General features: G+C 35.2%; 3 protein-coding genes across 6 annotated transcripts; all 3 read left to right on the top strand.

Moving 5' to 3' along the window:
* The first annotated feature begins 3,626 nt into the window (after positions 1 to 3,626).
* Positions 3,627 to 10,928, top strand: LOC306844568 (endoplasmic reticulum junction formation protein lunapark-B-like). 3 transcript variants are annotated; one of them, XM_079376796.1, is made up of 14 exons: positions 3,627 to 3,687; positions 4,043 to 4,092; positions 4,197 to 4,238; positions 5,203 to 5,390; positions 5,627 to 5,685; positions 5,879 to 5,919; positions 6,048 to 6,131; positions 6,229 to 6,280; positions 6,354 to 6,578; positions 7,703 to 7,808; positions 7,951 to 8,021; positions 8,117 to 8,281; positions 8,510 to 8,596; positions 9,757 to 10,922. In XM_079376796.1, the coding sequence occupies exons 2-14, from the start codon at positions 4,066 to 4,068 to the stop codon at positions 9,936 to 9,938; spliced, it is 1,329 nt and encodes a 442-aa protein (XP_079232922.1). In that variant the 5' UTR covers positions 3,627 to 3,687; positions 4,043 to 4,065; the 3' UTR covers positions 9,939 to 10,922. The 3 variants fall into 3 exon arrangements, with proteins under 3 accessions (XP_079232922.1, XP_079232924.1, XP_079232923.1); XM_079376798.1 differs by lacking the exon at positions 8,510 to 8,596 and having other exon boundaries at positions 3,632 to 3,687; positions 9,757 to 10,928; XM_079376797.1 differs by lacking the exons at positions 3,627 to 3,687; positions 8,510 to 8,596 and having other exon boundaries at positions 3,690 to 4,092; positions 9,757 to 10,928.
* A 1,028-nt stretch (positions 10,929 to 11,956) lies between these two features.
* LOC306845486 (ATP synthase F(0) complex subunit C3, mitochondrial-like) lies at positions 11,957 to 14,202 on the top strand. Of its 2 annotated transcripts, none has more exons than XM_079378329.1 (5): positions 11,957 to 12,080; positions 12,266 to 12,353; positions 12,991 to 13,068; positions 13,326 to 13,516; positions 13,895 to 14,202. In XM_079378329.1, exons 2-5 carry the CDS (start codon positions 12,315 to 12,317, stop codon positions 14,007 to 14,009), a joined length of 423 nt encoding a protein of 140 aa, XP_079234455.1. In that variant the 5' UTR covers positions 11,957 to 12,080; positions 12,266 to 12,314; the 3' UTR covers positions 14,010 to 14,202. The 2 variants fall into 2 exon arrangements, with proteins under 2 accessions (XP_079234455.1, XP_079234456.1); XM_079378330.1 differs by having other exon boundaries at positions 12,061 to 12,103; positions 13,895 to 14,201.
* A 1,104-nt stretch (positions 14,203 to 15,306) lies between these two features.
* Positions 15,307 to 21,351, top strand: chrna1 (cholinergic receptor, nicotinic, alpha 1 (muscle)). Its single transcript, XM_079378336.1, has 9 exons — positions 15,307 to 15,458; positions 16,606 to 16,748; positions 16,890 to 16,934; positions 17,369 to 17,478; positions 17,613 to 17,808; positions 17,919 to 18,156; positions 18,395 to 18,618; positions 20,260 to 20,499; positions 20,637 to 21,351. Exons 1-9 carry the CDS (start codon positions 15,413 to 15,415, stop codon positions 20,763 to 20,765), a joined length of 1,371 nt encoding a protein of 456 aa, XP_079234462.1. The 5' UTR covers positions 15,307 to 15,412; the 3' UTR covers positions 20,766 to 21,351.
* Positions 21,352 to 21,378: the final 27 nt, after the last annotated feature.

Below are 21,378 nucleotides of genomic sequence, written 5' to 3'. Positions count from 1 at the left end.
TTCACTGCAGAAGCTACTTTTTGCAACATTATTCTTAGAAGCTTTTTTAAATTTTAGTTTGATAATATCTTTGATTCCGGCTCTGTATATTTTATAGTTATTTATGTGCTAATGTATTTTATAGTGGAGGAGCAGGTGTCTGCAAGCGGTCATTATGGTGCAGTTAACTGCGCGCGGACAGTAAATCATGTGTGTGTGTGTGTGTGTGTGTGAGCCGCATATCAATAAACCTAAAAAAATATGAATTTGTTTGGCTAATATTTGTATATGAGAATAGAGATAATTCTTGATGTTATTGTATTGCATTTATTTGGAAACAAAAATGACACATTTATACACTTTCTTTTTATTACAGCTCATTATACATTTAGAACACTGACACATATATTCAAGTCACATTTCAGCTTATCAGTAAACAAAAAGTGCATATGCACTTTATTGTAGTGCTGTATTTTTATTTTATTTATTTTTTCCCCAGGCTTGAGCGGAGGTCGGGGCATCTTAACCTGTTCTTTAAAAGGAAGGAAGAGATGAAAAGCAAGCTGAAGAAACAAAATTCAATACAAACACACATTAAAGACTTGGTAATATTCTAATTATTTAGGATAGGCCTATTATTAGATGTTAGACAAAATCACAATATATTAGTCTTTTAACCTAAGCGTAATAGCTAAATATTTGAAAGGCAAAAAACTAAAAAACTGCTTAAATAGCTATTTTAACCAGCACCGTTTGTTTTTGCATCTAGTGTGATTCAGGTACGAAACAGAATAAAAAAAATTTAATTAAAAGATTAAAAAACAGTGGTTCAGTCGTTGCATTCAGCAAATGCAGTGTGGTTTTCTATGGAAAGCAGACGTTTTTGTATCGTCCATATACTCCCCTAAAACCGAATCTGTGAATGTTGTGGAAACACACATTCGGTTCTACAGGGTATATATAGACGACCGAACAAAGATTCCATATGAATGTTCCGAAATGGAACGTCCTAAAAAATTAAGAGCACAAACGTTTCCATAAATAAATCAAATAAAATAAAAAATTTGGAAAAAAATAAAATAAAAATAAAGCGTTGCTAATGTTTAACACATGAAAATCGAAAACACCCTGTAAACAAGAAAATCTTTTTAAAAGCAAAGTCTATTGAAAGCCTAAAGTCTAGCAAAGTAAAAAAAAAAAAATGCTATTTTGAGGTATTTAATGAGTTGGCTATTTTTTCTGAGCATGAATTTGATGTTATTAATATTGTCTAATTCAAATAAAATAGGTGCCTTTTGTAATCATGTAATAAAAAAATAAATAAAACTATTTGAGAAATCTGCTATCTCAGGACATCAAGAAAATCAAATTTCTTTCCTGGTGTCTCTGTGTTTCTTTCTCTCCCTCTCTCTCTCTCTCTCTCTCTCTCTCTCTCTCTCTCGCCGCAATGCAGTAAGGTAGTAAATTAGGAGAACCCTCTCGCTTTCAAATTTAAATTGATTCGTTAACAAAGAAACCAGAATAAGTCAGATTTACTCATAGAACAGAAATGCACAACACATTTTGACTTATTTGACCTCATCTCAAGTTTGTCTTATTGTCTTAAATTGTTAGTTACAATTTCTCTTATTCAATAATGTAGGGTAAATTGCCGTCTGCATAAAAAGACACAGGATGGCCAGACTATAAGAATTTTCCTGTTAAAATTCACAATTGATAATTATTGATAAAGCTACTGATTGATCAGAAAAGTCAATAAAAATTGTTTTAAAAAGAAAAAAACATTAAGTTTTGCAGCTGCACTTACCATTTGATGCAAACACGACCTATTTAAAATACATTTCCCTGTATTAAAGTAAACAGTCGATATTTAAAAGAGACAGAAAAAGAAAAGAGTAAAATAAAAAGAAATACAAAAAAATACAAATAAAACATACTGCACAAATGATAAAACAGACAGAATTGCAGACAGATGTCCTCTTACTGAGCTTTCCTGTGCAACAGAGCGCGTGGGAAGGAAAGAGAGGGGCCAATATTACCGCGAGCCCTGAGCGCGTCTCATCTGTGATACCCAATGACGGACGCGCGAGGCTCGTAAAACCGTTTTACAACCTGAGCTGTAAATCAACTTTTGAGCTGGGAAGAGCTTAGAAACCGCATATTTTCTACCCCACAGTGGCGTTGCCAGCTAACCATTTACAATCTACAAAAACGAACAAATGAAGGAAACCGAAACGTCTGAAACAGCTCAAAATATAGGGCGCAGTCCGGTAATACGGGCAGCAAGTATCTGCACATGCATGACTGCTCGTTGTAAGATATGTTATGTCATTTTATGATTAAAAAGGTAAAATCCCTTATCCATTTAAAAATCAGAAATTCCCTTTTTTCAACACTGTTCACCTAAAACTGGTCTGTGCATGACTTGTGATCAAGGAAACAAAAGTTACAATTTTAATTAATATCACTGCCTTTCATTTATAGCATGGTATTACAAAAAAATAAAAATAAAAATAAAATCCGATAGTCTACAATACAATGACCCTGAAAGGCCTATGTCTGTCTCTCTCAGCGTGTGTGTGTGTGTGTGTGTGTGTGTGTTTGGTGGGAGTTGAGAGAGCCTTAATGTATTTGTGCATTGGTGTTAGAATACGAACATTTTATAATATTATACAATATTACATTTACCTAATATTAAAACTCAGTTTGATTGTGTGAGCGCGTGTGCATAGAAACACTGCATTGCTCTGTAGAACATTTTTTATGCAGCATTCGTCGTAACGTCCTGACAGTTGTAATATATTTTAAAAATCTTTCAATTATAATTTTAGGCCTACGTGTAATTGCATTTCCCCACAACTAATAAAATAAACATGGGATTATAATTGAGTGTCTATGTGTAGCCATGAAGCCTATTGGATACTGCAGATTCTTTCGATATTTAATGAACAATATAAATGAACGGAACCATCAAAATATCTCTTAAACGTCAGTTTATATAATATAATAATTATAGGTGAAAGGTAATGGGCTTTTTTTGTAATAGAAATAGAAAAAATAAATAAAAAATCTGCTCCTGGCAAATTTTATCATTTAACAGAGCTGTGTATGTATTTTAGGCACACTGTGACTGTGTGTATAAGCAATTTGCTATGTCAATTCAATAAATGCCGGTCACTGAATGAGCAGGATTAATAGCATATTTTATTCAGCCCCCTCAGTGTTTTGGCCTGCCAAAATTATTATTTAAAATTACTATATCTGGTAAAAAAAATAAAAAAAATAAAAAAATCCTAAAATATGTGCAGGGTACGTTTTATGCTGGTTGCATGATGTATATTGATAAAAAACAGTTTTCACAGCTAAAACATTCTGCTTTCGTTTATACATTTACATATTTTATATTTCCATGTAGGATACCACCTTTCTTTTTCATTTGTTTTTCGTAGTGTAATTTCTGATAATTATCGCACAAAGAAGGGCCATAAAAATGGGGTCATAATTTTATATAATTACGGGATTATTAGCTGAAATTTTTTAAATCCAGGTTTAATGCAGAATTAAATTTAAGCATTATTAGACGAGATAAATTGGTGCAAGGCTTTTAATCGTAAACTACAGGGCTTTTATTTTGAAGGTTCAAATTAACTTCCGAAACCCTCTGATTACGTCACCGTCACACGCTCCCCCTCCGACCCATCTCTAAAGGCAAGTTAACGAGTGAACTCATGCAAATTTGAATCGTATAATATGCTCCAGAGAATATTAACCTAATGAACATATGTTTAAAAAACTTACGGCTTTACATTAAGCGAATTTGATCCAGGACAGTTTTAGGGCTGGTGTTTTCTGCCTGTCCCTGTTACAGTAATATCCTCTGCAAAAATTACAGTTGCACTGTTGTGTTATTTCTCAGTTGAATATACTTAACGTTACTCTTTGTATTCGTTTGGTTGCAAGCGTGTTTCGTAATATTATGTACAAGCAATGTCTTCCAGACAGATGCATTTGAGGGTGTGGTGTGTTTTGAGGGTAATTAAAATGCTTGGTTTCTGTTTTTAAGGTGTGGATTTCGCGTTACTGACCATGGGAGCCATAATTTCACGGTGGAAGGTGAGAATATTTCTCCTTTTGCAATTTTTACCCCCAATCCAGTTCTTGCACTACTTTATCAAACCCATTCTATAAACAATAATGTAATTGTTATGTTCCAACAGACTAAACCTTCCACTGTGGAACTTCTAGAGGTACTGGATAAGGTATGTTCTCCACTGTTGTCCTGCCCTTTCAAACCCACAGACTACTTTCAGACATTGTGACCTTATCACACATCACAGAGCTGTATGTCATCATCTGAACCCTTGTACTGGCTGCAGTTCCTTGCTGTACTCATTCCTGGCTCGCCTCCTGAAGCCTCCATCTATCTGGAGACTGTATTGACAGGACCATCTGTCTGCTGGGCTGCTGCGGTTGACCTTAACTGTCCAGTAGTGGTCACTGCTTTGGTTTAGAGTGAGCTGTAGGAATACACTATGCAATTCCAGGGGGCTTTAAGTTTAATTTCTACTGTACATTCAAATGTAACTAACAGAGCTTATATCCGGCATTTAGTATTCATGTTCTGCATTAGCCAGGCCAATGCTGCTCAGATTTATGTTGGGCGTAGGTTTTAATGAAATGCTGTAACATGACACATGGTGACAAATCTGTTATTCATGCCACCATATAAACAAACATTATAATTTATTTTGAGTAGTTATTGCTATCCGACCTGACCTTAAAAATGACTTTTGCTAGTGTAAGCTAATGTAGTTAGATTCAGTCATGTTATTTCATAATTCAGATTTTTGAATAACGTGTTTATTTGCATATGTGTTTTATGATTTGTATTATTTTTGATACATCAGGATTTTACGGCCATATTGTGAGAACATGGAGCTCTCGCTCAACTTGTAAAAAAACATTAGTTTTATTCAGAGGCCCACATTGAGCAAAAATATGCAATTTGGTGCAGATGTTGTTATTTATATGGCCAAAACAAAAAAATAAGTTTTGCTTATAATGTAAATCAATGAGATTTTTTTTCCTGTAACATTATTGAAGGCTTACTTGCATAAAATCATGTTAATAATTGAGAGAGCCTAGAAATGTATGAATCATACATGATATAGTAGAGTAGACACATTGGTAATAATCTAACAGTATTGTGACATGAATCTACAGGACATAAAGGACCTTGATGAGTTTCGTGCAAAGAACCAGCGTTTGCTGAAGTTGTGGGTGGGCCGACTTCTCTTCTACTCATCTGCTCTGTATCTGATCACATGTCTGTGTGTGTATTACCTGTACTTCCCTGAGCAATGGAGCGCTCGGCTCATCACTGCCTTGCCTCTGCTGGCCTTTCCTGCACTGTGAGTTCTATGTTTTATTCATGGATAATGCCATTGTGTTAGGCTTGCTTATTGCATTACTTTTGATGTTATTACATTTGTATTACATATTATGTCACACACATATGTGTGTGTGTGTATGTATTGCATTGTGTTATACTCCTTTTTAAAGGCTCTTTGGCTTATAGGTTATTGTGTTGCATTATTAGTTTGTTAATGTGTTTTCTTGCCTAATTCTGTATTCTCTCGCTTCATAGAGTGTTGCTAGTAAGAAAACTGCTCATCTTCCTTTTCTCCAAACGTACAGAGAGAAACAGTAAGCATATGATATGTTGTTTTTCTTCATTCTTCAAAGTTTTATTCTTTTTTTTCACCGTATTGTTCATAAATATGTTTGAATACATCAAAGATCTTGACAGGGATCTGCTTGGGTTTTGATTGATGGACTCACTGGTCTGTTGAGTGAATATCTTTATATGTTGACTAATTTATGGTTTCTTCTGTTTCAGATGAAAAATTAGATGATTTAAAAGCCCAGAAACTGAAAATTGTAAGTGTGACCGCATACACATTAGAACTGATGTCTAAGGAATTTAGCTTGTTTGTGGCTACTAATATATCAGATTAATAAAATTGTTCATATGAACCATGAAACAAATTAACTATGTTTTTTGTCAGCTTGAGGAGGTGATGGAAACGGAGACCTACAAAAATGCTAAACTCATATTGGAGAGATTCGATCCAGAATCTAAAAAGAAAGCAGTAAGCACAGTCAGATGTATTATTAAAGCTTTACATGTATGTAGAGATTTATTTTTGGAGCTAGTGAGCTAGATGAATACATGGTTTGTCTTTACAGGAAGCAGAAGCCACTCCAGTCAGACCACATATGACGCCTAGACCAGGACAAGGTTATATTTTTGATTATGTGTTTATGTGTGTTTTCCTTATGCATCATGTACCCTGTACTCTCATTATATCCAGACCTTCGGCAGCGGCACGTTGCAATGGCTACTCCTGGTCCAGTATTCAGTCCCAGGTCCCCAGGAGGTACACCCCTTCGCGGTGCTCCAGGAGGGCCTCCAGGAGGGCCTCCAGAGAAAGGGCTAGCCGGGTCTGTAGGCAGCCCAACAGGAGCGAGCCAGGCAGAAACACCACAACAAATGATGAGAAGAAGCATGAGTCCTTATTCACCAGGACCTGGATCAGGTTCAGTACACTCATACTCGTATATAAATCCTTGCATTGATAAGGAAATGAAAAGCAGATAGCTGTAAATCTATGAAATTCTGATAAAATAGCAGATAATATATCCTGTGGCTGTAAATCAATTGAATTTATATTTAAGGGTGATATCATACTTTTTTATTATTTAGTACATGCGCCTGTTTATTGAACATTTGGGTCTTCGATCATACAGTATAAATGGCTGTGTGTTAGAGTGACTGTAAGGCACTAATAATTATTTTTATATTTTGATGATAAATGGCTAAAATATAGTGCTATTTTGTCTAAAATTAAATTAAAACATAAATTTTAAATACTAAAATAAATTTGTGCATTCCAACATTAGAACTATACAGTAAGAAAAATGAACATTTATTTCTAGGTATGCTAAAGAGTACATTTAACAATGTTATTATTAGTGTCATTAGTGGTTCTAAAGATCAACTTTGAGTAAATATATATAGAAATGTAAAAATAAGGGAAATGAGCATGCATAATAATTTTTTTTAGTATCGACTAACATTTAGCATTGTGCATTCCTAGTTTTAGATACACTGTTTTAATACAATTTCACATATAAAAGTATGGCTAAAATGCCCAATTTTATGTGCATTATAAAGGTGTCCTTTCTAACGTGATAGTTCACTTAAAATAATTCTGTCATCATGTACTCACCCTCATGTCATTCCAGACTTGTACGATGACCATTCTTCTGCAGAACACGAAAGATATTGTGAATAATGTTGGTGACTATTGACTTGCATTGTATGGACAAAACAACACTGAGACATTTCTCAAAATGCAGCAGAAGAAAGAAAGTCATACAGGTTTGGAATGACATTTTTAGGTGAACTATCCCTGGATAGTGTAGATCAAGGCATTTGCACAGTTTAAGCCTGTATAAAAAATCCTTGTTTGCTTCTTACTCAAGGATTAAAGCATTCCTCACTAAATCAATATTTTCTGGGGCTTAAACACAAGCTGAACTTTATAGGCTTCTTACTGCTTTGCCATATTTGATGTCATTTGCATTATTGTGAATCCTAGCGTGCCATTTTCTTGGGCTGTGCAGTGATGAAGTGTTGATTATGCTTTTGATCCTTTAGGTATGCGTCCTCTTGGTCCATCTCTTGCTCGACCCATCCTTCCACGAGAGCGCAGCGCTGTGGACAGAGTCATTGAGTATTTGGTGGGAGATGGACCTCAGAACAGGTATTGCACTGGTATAACATACAAATAGCTTGATGTACAAGTTAAGAGAAATACATTAAACATTGTACAGGCTAGAATCATGTCAGTACATGTGATAATAATTTGTTTCTTGCACTCCTCCCATTTATTCTTATGCTTTCAGATATGCACTGATTTGCCAGCAGTGTTTTTCCCACAATGGTATGGCTTTGAAAGAGGAATTTGAGTATGTAGGTAAGAACCTGTCAGAACACAGTACGGAACTGTGAAGATGCTTCTTTCCCTGAGGATTTTATTTTAATACTCATGTGTGATGTTTTATGTTACAGCGTTCCGTTGTGTTTATTGCTACTTCATGAACCCGGCGAGAAAGACGCGCCCCCAGGCACCCAGACTCCCAGAATTCAGTTTTGAGCGCAGACTTCGCTCTGAATCTCCTGAAACACAGTCTTCTGCCACAACCGAGACACCAGAGGACAGTGACGCGCCTGAAGGTATTTCATGTTGCTGACAGTCAGTGACCCTCATTATCAAGGCCTCATCAAATCATTTTGTCATCTTGTCATGCCATGTGTCAATCGTTCTTAAAACTGCAGCTGGAAAGCCTCCAAGAGGAGAGCAAACAACTTTGAAAGTCAAGACATGCAGTTTTGAAGAAATCATTCACATTTATTATTTGTATGAATGAATGTTGTATTTTATTTTATTTGTGTGTTTTTTAGACCGTATTGTCTCGGCTCGCTCCACTTGTGTTTCTCACTCTGGCACCCCCTGGAGTAAAGTTCATAGTTTCAAGAAATTTCCCTCAGGTCCCAGAACCCACACACAGACACACTTTACTTAAACATACACTACTATTCAAAAATTTGTGGGCCGGTATGATTTTATTTGTGTGTTTTTAAAAGGGTTTTATGCTCACCAAGGCTGCATTTATTTGATCAAAAATGCAATTTACAATTTAAAATAACTGTTTTCTACTTCAGTCTTCAGTTTTAGTTATAGGCTTTAGGTGGATGGTTTCTTTTTATCAATGTTGAAAATTTTGTGCTGCTTAATATTTTTGTGAAAACTCTTATACACATTTTTCAGGATCCTTTGATCAATAGAAAACTATTGATTATTGATTTTTGTAGCATTATAAATGTCTTTACTGTCACTTTTGATCAATTGAATGTGCTCTTGCTGAATAAAATTATAAATTTATTCCAAAATGTTACTGACCCCAAACCTTTGAATAGTAGTGTATGCACTGCATGATGCTTTGGTGCTAAAGTATTCTCTCCTCCTTTCAGTTACTGTGAGTAACATAATCATGATCACAATCATTTCCTATTCATAGACCACTCTACACAAAATCAAACAACACAATAATGACTGTCACCATTACAAAGCAGGAAGGTGTGTGTTTGTTAATGGCTGTTAATCTTATTTGAATATAGGGGGAAAAAAATCTAATATGTGATTTGAAATGTTTTGTCTGTTTTATATCTGTCTTACGGGAAATATCCTGCATTTTTGACATTCAACTTATTTTGTGCTCTTTATAGAAATAGAAACTGCCACCAAAAAGATGACTGGAGCAACTAATGTTAATATTGCAAAATATCTGCAAAATTACTATTAGTTTTAGCAAGATGGTCAGTTGCTTGGTTAGATACTGAATGTCTAAAATGTTGAATATCTCTCCTTAAAAAATCTGAACTGATCTTGTTTCCAAACCCTTAGGTGCATGGCTCATTGTCTTAAATGTTTTCCCTATAATTATTAATTGGCTTATTTACAGTCTTGATAATGCATGTTGTGCTTCTTTTAAACATGTATTATCATACTGAGTGAAGAATACCACAAATTATATTCTTAATTTTTAATGCAATAACAGGCCTAATACATACACAATTTCACACACACACAACATTGCCATGGCTTTTAGCAGTAGACTTTTATATGCTTCGTTATTTTATTTTTACAGATGACATAGAAAGAACTACCACTGTGGAGCCTCAGGAACCTACCGCTGAAGATCCACCTGCTGCACGTGAAACAGAGGAAGAAGAGGCACAGTCTCAGCAGAGCCCGTCCCCCTCAGAGGATGTCCAACAGGAAGAGGCTGGAGCGCAGGAGCAACAGCAGAAAGAGGAGGAATCAAACTAAACTGTGTTTGAATGCAGTTTAAACATTTTTGGGTTGTTTGGTTTTAAGTTTACTCTAAAGCATGTTCATTAAGTACATCTTAGTAATTCTGCTTTTAAAGAGTTTTTACTGCTAATTTATTTATATATGCACCACAGTGTTTAAATATAGGTTGATAAATATCATATCACATTACAGTTTGTAATACTAATGGTGTGGTGCGCCCCATAGTGGTAATATCACCCAGTACAATACCAGTGCGTGGTTTGTTTATGAGGGTGATTTCACAAACAAACTGCAATTGCTAAAGTCAGAATAGTATAAAATCTTACAGTGTTAGCATTCAGTTGCATAGTAAATAAGAATAAAACATGTAGCAGGAGTTTAGCTGTCTTTGTGTTTACAGAATTATTTGAAACTGCAAGCTGAACAAAAATACACTCTGGAAAAAAAAAGCATAGTCCTTGTAGGGGAGTGGTGCCTTTTTTTTTATATTCTTTTGTTTTGAATTGTTTTAATTGCTTGTGTTTTTCTGGCCAACAGTTTGTTTACTTGTTTGCGTATAATAATTCAACTGTCTTGTGCCTTTCTGGTTAGGAATATGTCTGGGACTTACTGCACAGTTTACAAAATTGCAAAATTTGTCAAAATAATTGGTTTTCATACATAGGACGTTTTCTGCATTGATGTTTATGCTTTACAAGTCAACTTGTGCCAGAAGTGACACTGGTATTTATTCATGGATTTAAGAAAAATTATGGTAATCATAATTTTGTAGTCAACTGTTCCTCTGGATTTTGTATTAGTTATTTAATTTCCATGTTCATTGTTAATTGACTCTTATCTCAATAAGCAACACAAAATTCATGTGCTTTGGAACTGGAATTATCCACTTGTTCGTGTTTGTTTGTCAGTACTTGCAAGTTGTGCACATGTCTGTTGCATTTACAGACTGGATTGTGCATGGTAAATCCAATAAAATGCTTTTTCTAAAGTGATTCTTTCAACATTATCATGAAAAGTGAGTTTTTGTCTGGTAGGAAACAAAGTGATTCTTTAAGAATTAAGAAGCACAATATAGAGAGGCTATTTGAAAGTTTCTGAAGCGCAAAAATTCATGCATGATATTAATGGGTAAATACTTATGCTAAGATAATATTCAGTTTAATATATAACCTTTTTTTGTCATATGTTGCCCATAGCAATTGAAGTAACTAAAAAATGTAACATTTAATTTTCATCTTGAGAAAGTTAATTTTTTTACTCTGGATTTTCAGTTGTTCCAACTCAAATACACCAGCAGTGCCTTAAAGGGATAGTTCACCCAAAAATAAAAATTCTGTCATCATTTACTCACCCTCAAGTAGTTCCAAACCTGTATGAATGTCTTTGTTCTGCTGAACACAAAGGAAGATATTTTGAAGAAAGTTTGTAATCAGGCTGTTTTGGGGCACCATTGACGTCCATAGTAGGACAGAAAAATACTATGGAAGTCAATGGAGCCCCAGAACTGCTCTGTTTCCCACATTCTTCAGAATATATTCCTTTGTGTTCAGCAGAACAAGACATCCATACAGGTTTGGAACTACGTGGGGGTTTTCATTTTTGGGTGAACTATCCCTTTAAGTTACAACAATCACGTGTTCTTTGATAGGATAAATAACATGTTATTTCTCGGAACCTAAAAATATCTTAGATGTGATCTTTGAGATATTTTCATTATGTCAAATCTAATACAACAGCAAACACATTATGATATGAAATATTTGTACAAAACTAGGAATTCTTTCATGGTCCCAGTAATGTTTTATATGCTTTTATAATTGCATTAGCTTATTAACAATTATGAAGACAATGTCCAGAACTAAAGTTCTAAATATTGTATTTGATCTTAGTTGTATGTGCTTCAGTAATCTATTTAACCTTATTTTATTAAACACTTGACCTGCTTGTTCAGACATTTTTCAAATATATAACCTTGCTGTCTGTTGAATGTGTAAAATAGAAGTAAATATGACTAATGTTTTCTTTGCCCTCAGCGCGGTTTTAAATAAAGCACCATTGAATGACCTTCAAGCGCGTCATACAAGCATACGGGAGCGTCATTAAATAGAAGGTCGGGCACGCGCAGTAGCTCCTCAGCGGTTCGACCTCTGCAGCCGGGTAAGTGAAGGAGAGCTAAACGGGTACCTTTCTTATACCATCATTACGCTTTAGATATATTTAATCAAACCATTTGATCCGTTTCATATTCTACAGATTATATAGCCCTTGCAGAAGGAGCTACTTAGTAGCGTTTTGAAAGCGCTGATATTGCATTGACCTTAAACTGTCTGCTTTTTCCATAGAGACAGACGCGGGTTTATTCCTCCCCTCAGCTAGCGAGCTCAATCAAACATGTACGCCTGTGCAAAGTTCGTGTCCACACCCGCACTGGTGAGTATTTCTTTACGGTTAGGATAGAATGGAAAATCTCAGAGAATTATGCTTCCTTAAAATGCAAGAGGCCTGGTGCACTTGACTTTTATTTCTTATGATGATACAGTGCGTTGTTTGCATCACGTATTGCAAAAAACACTGCTGCAGAATTGGTTCGTGTGTATGTCATTGTGGTTAAGATGTCAATGGGCTGCTTGTTGCTAATGCTATCTTCTGAACGGCGATTCCAGGGAAGTCAAGGTCATTATAGAAATCTGACAGAAAAATAATGTTTTGTAGTCAGCTGGAATGTCAAACAAAAACTGAGCTCTTTTAAATGTATTCCACTCGAGCTAAAGGATGAAATATAGTAGTGATGGTTGGTTCAAGACTGCGGGTGTTATCCTTTTGCACTGGACTAGCCACAGACCAATATTAATTTATGAATGTCATGATTTGTTCAGTTGACATTTGGAGTGTGATTGATAAATGTCCAGTATAATTTCTAATTGTAGCAAATATTACCTCCCACCTAATTTGAGTGTTGAAGCAACAGTTGGGCCTCGTCTTAGATCTGTCAGTCTCAGATCCAGCACTTATAATAAACGTTATTGTATGTCTTGGGTGCTAATGTGATTTCTGGTCTCCATCTCAGGTCCGCTCTGGCTCAAGGGCGCTGTACAGACCACTCTCTGCCTCTGTGCTCTCCAGGCCAGATGTCAGCTCTGCAGAGGTGAGTGCTTTATGTATATGCATATGCCATGTTTAAGATTTGTGGCATGCGCTTGCAGTTGTAAATAGATGTTTAATTTTTCTTTTAGCAAATATTTCCCTTGTAAAGCCTTTTCATAATCACCTTCAGATTCATTCCTATTATATGCACTTACTTGCATTATAAGCTTGTTACAATCTACAAAGTGATTTCTTTTTAAGTGATGGTAGATGCTGCTCATTTATTATTGATCATGTCTTTTTTCTTTTTTTCTAAAGGCCAGCCCAGCTTTTCTGCCACAGACAGCCGTTTCCCAGGTTGCAGTGCGGGGTTTTCAGACGAGCGCCGTAAGCCGTGACATCGACACAGCCGCCAAGTTCATCGGTGCTGGTGCCGCCACTGTGGGAGTGGCAGGATCAGGAGCTGGAATCGGAACAGTGTTCGGCAGCCTCATTATTGGATACGCCAGGTAGACTAGACCAACATGCACCACTGATATGATCTCTGAAAATAATCACCATCTTGTTGCCATTAGTTATTTTGCATTCAACAGAATGGCTGCTTCTAGATATGGCTTCTAAGAATGAATTCCTAGTGATTTGGTGTTTATTTATTTTATAGTTCTAAAATATTCAAATATATTTTAAAGTTAAGTTCAAGAACTGAGCTTGTTTATATGGCAGCAATGCAAATGTAAAATATTGAGTTTATATAGTTCAACTTGAGCAAATTTAACTTCTGTCATGAATCGCACTGTTGTTAGATGATGTCTTTTTTTCTGTGACAAAGCAATGTTCCTTACAGAGATCTGGTAATGAGTGACCTGTGACCTCTTTTTCTCTCACAGGAACCCATCTCTGAAGCAGCAGTTGTTCTCATATGCTATCTTGGGGTTTGCCCTGTCTGAGGCTATGGGTCTCTTCTGTTTGATGGTGGCTTTCCTTATTCTGTTTGCCATGTAAATAGTGCTCTGTCCGCCTCTTCCCACCGCTGTGACGACACGCGTTTTACACTGGCTACCAAAAGAGTTCTGTGTTGGTGTCATTAAAATTGTACATTTTCCAAGTTTTGTCGAAGGCTGATAAGGTAAAACATGTATTGTAAAAATGTATCCAAATACAGAATAAATACATGTATTTCACTATTTAAAATGTTTGAATTAGTTTTTTTTTGTGTTGGAAACTGGTGCCAATGAGGAGGGTTGTTAATTGCAGATTTCAGGCTATTTGAGGATTTAAAAGGGGATCACTTTTGTTGATTTTGTTTATTAGTCAAACAAAACAAAAATTTATATGGTGGACCAGTAATTTACAAAGAAGAGTGCTCGCTATTACAGAATGGCTCAGATGTTACACGTTACTTATTTTACCAGTAATCTAAATTATGTAGTCCTTAAACCTTTTTTTCTTTTTTCTTTTTTTGGAGTTGTCTCTTTCAGTGTGATAATTAGGTTTCTAAATATAAAGGATTATTCCAATTTAGAATATATGGAATCTTGCTTCTTCCAAGGAATTAAAAAGAATCAAAAGGTGATTGCAATGTTTTATCTCAAGTCTAAATTTATATTTCAAATTCTGATTATGTTCTGAAAGAAAGAAAAAAACGGGAGATATCAAAATTCTCACAATTCTGAAGTAAATAACAAATCTGAGTTTATATCGATAACACTTTATTTTAAGGTGTCCTTTTTACGTTACTTGTACTTTTATAATAACAAATTATGCATAATTACATGCAAATAACCCTAAGAAAAACCATAATCCTAACCATGCAGGAAGTATATGTAGTTAATTATTATTACCTAAATGTGTAATTACACTGTAACAAGGGCACGTTAAAATAGTGTAACCTTTACATCTAGCAGTTCTTTTTTCCCCCGCCACGGAATAAAAATACAAAAGTACAAATAAATGCTGTTTCTACGAGAGTTGATCGTTTAAGTTGATGCAACTGCAAGGGGGCGACATTAGAATGCATTTTTGATCATCCTGCAACTTTTTCAAAGAGAAACGTGTAACTATTAGGTGCACATATTTTAGCCGTTTTCTTAAAGATCACTGTGACAACTAACAGGTTTAGATCAGCTAAAAGGATTATTTAAGGCATAATTTGATAATTATGTGCATAGAGCTGTAAATTTAAACCCAGCATGCACGTGCAGCAATGTTAGTCTCGCGCTGACTGACAGCTGCCAGCTCGTGCAACATGCGGGTTTAACAAAAACAACACACACGCACACACACACACACACACACACACACACACACAGACAGACAGACAGAGACCGAGAGAGTTAGTTCAGCTACAGTCAGGACGAGGTGCTTCTTCAGTCGACAACACGGACTTTCTTACTCATAACAAGAAGATGAATAACTTAATAGTGATTTTACCAATTTTGGCGTTTCTATTTGGTGAGTAACCACATTGTTTTATTTTAGAATTTTTACAAAGGAAAACTGCCTTATATACATCAAACTCTTCAAGTTTACCATGACTTCAAATACACTGATAAAGGCTTCAGGCTATACTAAATCTAAACTGTTATGGAGAAGAACAGTGTACTTACCTAGAAATAACCTCCGTTGACAAGTGCAGAAAACAAATAATCGTTCTTTTGTTGGAAACCGATACAAGTTAATTTCCATAGTGATACATTGAAGTTATGTTTGAACGTTTAAGTTTTTAAACCCTTTTAAAAGATTTCTTTGCTACGTGTATAGTATGCATACTATGCGTCCTGTTTGATTGACAGGTGCAAGTGCTCGGCCTGCCGGCCTCATTCAAGTGGTTTGTGGCTGATGTGAGATCAGTGTTTCAGCGGTCAGTTTTGTGCTATTTGCTGACAAATATTCCCGTCTCGTCTCTCTCTTCATATTTTCTGTTTCTTTTTTGCCCTACCTCTCGGATGAGGCTCTATATGAATCCGATGTGTGGCCTAAACCAAAGTACAGCCTTTGCCTAAACTTAAAACTGAAATAGCTCTTCTTTTATTATTATTATTATTTAATCTAAAATACTGTAAATGTAAATGTGGACTCAAAGCTCACTCATTTACCTGTACACTCAACAGACTACTCAAACTGATGAAACAATAGTTCTGATGTTGAAAGCAAGCCAACATTCCAGTCAAATGGTCACATTCTGTCATGAACATATAGAAATATGGATTCTTTTTACTCAATTATTCTCAACAAAATGGTTCAGAAATGTAAAGAAACAAAATATCCTAATTTTGGCCTAGCACTGAAGCCTAGTTTCCTGAGTAGGTTGATTATTTACTTGCACAATGTCAGCACTTCTGTTAGTTCTGCTTATATAAAAAAAATAGAGACAGTACTCAGACATTGATTGTATTTCTTAGTGTTTCATCTGTGTGTGTGTGTGTGTGTGTGTTTGTGTGTGTGTGTGTTTCATATGCAGCTGCTTGACTCCATCAACGTTAATCCTCTTTGCCATTTAGGATGTATGTGTGTTTGTGTGTGAGTACGAGGAGTGGGGTGATAACTTTTTCTCACAGAGCAACTTAATAGTGTGTGTGTGTGTGCGTGTGTTTTGCAGGACCAGCACTGTGCGCAGAAGATGAGACAAGATTAGTAAAATCTCTGTTTACCGGATATAACAAGGTTGTTCGTCCTGTTAGCCATTTTAAGGATCCAGTGGTGGTTACTGTGGGACTACAACTCATTCAGCTGATCAGCGTGGTAAATTATATCTTTATTTATTTCTGGTTCTTGATTTCAGATTCATGTTTTGTCCATATGTTAAAAAGGTTTACATTGCACAAATAAACTTTTTGTTTTCTCTTGCCTTCCATTATCCTTCCTTTCTTTCTTATTGTACAGGATGAAGTTAATCAGATTGTCACCAGTAATGTACGGCTAAAGCAGGTGAGGGTTTCAGCTGCTGTTTCAGCTGCTCAGTAGATATCAAGGTGTTTGTTGTGGGAAGATTTTGGCAATGTTTACAACACATAGATTTGGTACTTTAACAAGAATTATTTTAATGTGCCACATGAAACCTGTCAAGAAATGTTGAGGTCACATTTCAACTTTAACTTATAAGGAAATCATATTTTGCATTAAAAATCACATTTTTATGTACATTTCATGCTTTAGTGGATCTGCCTTTCTTATTATGTTTTATGATGATTCTGATTACATTTTGCTGTGATTTTGTTTATTCATTTTCATGAATTAAAGGCAGTTCAAGAAATGCTGCCATAATGCATAAATCTTTCAAAATTCTAATTTTACATGACAGTACCTGCTTGGAGACAGGAGTCATTAATACACATATTTTTTTCTCCTTATGTGATGTTCAGCAATGGAAGGATGTGAATCTGCAGTGGAATCCTGATGACTATGGTGGCATCAGGAAGATCAGAATTCCCTCCACTGACATCTGGAAACCGGATTTAGTGCTTTATAACAAGTATGAGTCACTTTGTCCAGAACTTTCACTCTTTGCATCTGTAATAGTGTGAATCCATCATGTAATATTCATTTACTTAAAAATACATATACCTGTTCTGATATCTTTCACTATTTGTGTATGTGTTTGTGCAGTGCTGATGGAGACTTTGCCATTGTCCATGAGACAAAGGTCTTGTTGGAGCACACGGGTATGATAACATGGACTCCTCCAGCAATCTTTAAGAGCTACTGTGAGATCGTGGTCCTTCACTTTCCCTTCGACCTGCAAAACTGCAGCATGAAACTTGGAACGTGGACCTATGATGGCAACCTTGTCATTATCAACCCTGTAACTATATCACTACACATAATCATCAGGAGGCATGAATATTCGTACATTGCTTATTGTATATATCTGTACGAACCAGTTTATTCATACATTTTTTTGTGCTTGTGTAGGACAGCGATAGACCAGACCTAAGTAATTTCATGGAGAGCGGGGAGTGGGTGATGAAGGATTACAGGAACTGGAAACACTGGGTGTATTACGCTTGCTGTCCAGATACGCCCTACCTTGATATCACTTATCACTTCCTCCTGCTCCGCCTCCCACTTTATTTCATCGTGAACGTCATTATCCCCTGCATGCTGTTCTCCTTTCTCACTGGGCTTGTGTTCTACCTGCCCACAGACTCTGGTAACCCTGTATTTTATTGTATGGGTTTTATGTTTTATGCGTATGCAATATGACCCAAATCTTGTATCGTAGTGTACTTTTGTTTTATATCATGGTAACTGGTTCTGGTAGTATATTTAAATGGGCTAATGCCTATTTTTGTATTATATATTACAAATGAAAATACTTGATCACATTTTTTTTTTTTTTTTTTTTTTTTAAATGATGGACGTTTTAAACTTTACTTGATTCTGTCTAGGTGAGAAGATGACCCTCAGCATCTCTGTCCTGCTCTCTCTGACTGTGTTCTTGCTGGTGATTGTCGAGTTGATCCCCTCCACCTCCAGCGCTGTTCCACTCATCGGCAAATACATGCTCTTCACTATGATCTTTGTCATTGCTTCCATCATCATCACTGTGATTGTCATCAACACACACCACCGCTCCCCCAGCACACACACCATGCCTGCTTGGGTCCGCAAGGTATGTATGGAAAAGAGCAGCTTCTCCTTTTGTGTTCTGTGTTCAAGTATGTTTATGTTAGCATGCTTCTTTTAAACTGTAAATAAGAGAGTATACTTTCAGTCTACTTTTTATGTACTTAATAAAATTGTTTAAGCTATACATAAGATAGAAATATAATTAGATATATAGATGTAAATATAATTAAGTATGCTTGACTTGTAGTTGTGATAAAGTATCCTGGTAAATACTTTTTTTTCCACACATATTGGCTTCCAGAATATGTTTTACGCAATGTCTGATAAACTTACATATTCTAGTTTATAGTTACAAGTCAGCTTTGAAGTGGAATAGCTGAGTAAATAGTACATGAGTGGAACAGAACTATTAACCAAATTAAGCAAATAAACATTTGGTTGATTTTATTGACAATTCTTTCATGGTGTGAAAGTGTTGTAACAGACTTAATTCATACTGGCTTCTGTTAGCAGAATAAATTATTTTAAATCTCATCAAAAAACATCAAGTTAAATAGCAAAAGGAGCGAGACTCTTAAATCTTTGGCATTAATCCAAAGGTAGTGTACATAGGAATGAATGAAAATCTACTTAAAGTATAGTTAGACTGAGTATAAAAAAGCAGGAACCTAGTAGTACATATAAAGTAAAATATATATATATATATAAATAGTGAATATAATGAAAAAATAAAATATAATTTAATAATATAATATTATTTATTTATGAATATATAAATACATATATATATATATATATATATATATATATATATATAGTAAACACAATAAACAAATATATAAATAAAGTAAAAAGTATATTAAGATCCCTTGAAATCTTAAAGTATTTTTAGTATAGAAACTATTACACTAGTAGTTTACTAAAAAAGGAGGATGAAGTGTGTAACTAGTAATCTGTATATCAGCAGCATATCTATACTTTCACTTGTAGTATAGGTCACAGTGTATTTGGAATACAAAAGAAACACATGTTAACTATAGTTGTGTGCTCAGTTTACTACTGTTACACCTAAAGTACACTTAAAAGTGTAACTTTATAAACTAAAACAGGCCAGTTTACACCCAAACATTATTGAAATAGTAAACTTACAAGTATTCTACTTGTACATTTATTTTATTGTACTTGCTATCAATAAAAATTATCCCGCACACTATCAGTCCATGCTAAATATAGAAATTTATTACAAAAAACAGCGACGTTTCAGTCCACTGACCTTCATCAAGCTTATGTATACTATTACAGACAAGACATTTAAAAACAGTCACCACCAATGTATGTAATCGACACCACATGTGGACCAATCACCAATTCATACACCATGACTACAAGGACTCAGAAATATTAACAATAAACCATGTTCCCTTTTTCTTATAAACAAATCTCATCATGTTTGTAAAGTCACATTGTCAGACAATAAATATCTAAACAAAGTTGCAATATCATCTCTTCATAATCAAGCAGATTTAATACTTTATTTATTTATGAATTTAGGCTTTTTTAGGTTTTTACTTTGTTTGTAAACTTTACATATATTTGGGGATATTTTTTGTTTACTTTGAGCAATTGATAAACCTGTTGAGATTCTGATCAGAGATGTATGTTGACTTTCTCCGCTGTCCCACAGATCTTTATAGACACCATTCCAAACCTGATGTTTTTCTCCACTATGAAGCGGCCATCCCAGGAACGACAGGAAAAGCATCACTTTCCTGCAGATTTTGACATCTCTGACATTTCAGGGAAACCCATGCCCGCCTCTGTCACTTACCACTCTCCCATAACCAAAAATCCTGATGTACGTAGTGCCATTGAGGGTGTTAAATACATCGCAGACACCATGAAAAGCGACGAGGAGTCCAACAATGTGAGAACATTCACCTGCATAATTTTTTGTTATTTCTGAAACTTTTGCATTTCTTTGAAAATAAGTTTAGAAGTTTTGTCATTCCTTTTCTACCTTCATCTGACTACTTGAGTCTTTCCTTCTGTCTGTTCATCTAGGCCGCAGAGGAATGGAAATTTGTCGCTATGGTCCTGGATCACATTCTTCTATGTGTGTTTATGGCGGTGTGTATTATTGGCACATTAGGAGTGTTTGCCGGACGCCTGATTGAGCTCAGCATGCTGTGAGAGCCCAAAGGCCCAAATAAAGCCAGGGACTGGAATGTTAATTAAACAGTGAGATTATTCAACCGCTGGAAAATACACACAGTCTGTTTGTTTCTCTTCATTTAAAGTATTTCTGTTAATACAGTTGCTCGGTCCTAACCTCAGAATGTCTGTGTGCATATTCAGAACTTGACAGAATTAAGCACAGATGCAGAGAAATATGAGAATGGCATTTATTTTACATAGGGGAGTATATTATATTTAATTCAATTTGTTTGATTTGTTTTCATTTTTCTTGGTCTGTGTTTTCCATGATAACCAATGTACTTGAATTGTTTGATATTTAAAGAGAAAAGAATGAATAAAGTGTATTTGATTAACCGCACGTCAACTAAATAGCAGACAAATGGTTAAAGCTGATGATGTTGCTGTTTTTACATTTCTCTGATATATGCCACTGTGCATTTGGTCAAATATATTATACATATACATATTTAATGGTTAATTTAAGTTTTATTTTTAGCTTTTTGATGAAGCATATAGGCCTGACTGAAAAATGTAACATGTTTCTTGTAATACATAATAAACTACTGGTAATATCACAGTGTTTGGGCTCTCTCTCTCTTTCATAATT

This window comes from Barbus barbus, assembly GCF_936440315.1.
Source record: "Barbus barbus genome assembly, chromosome: 25".
NCBI lineage: Eukaryota > Metazoa > Chordata > Actinopteri > Cypriniformes > Cyprinidae > Barbus > Barbus barbus.
This window is presented reverse-complemented; position numbering and strand designations above follow the sequence as displayed.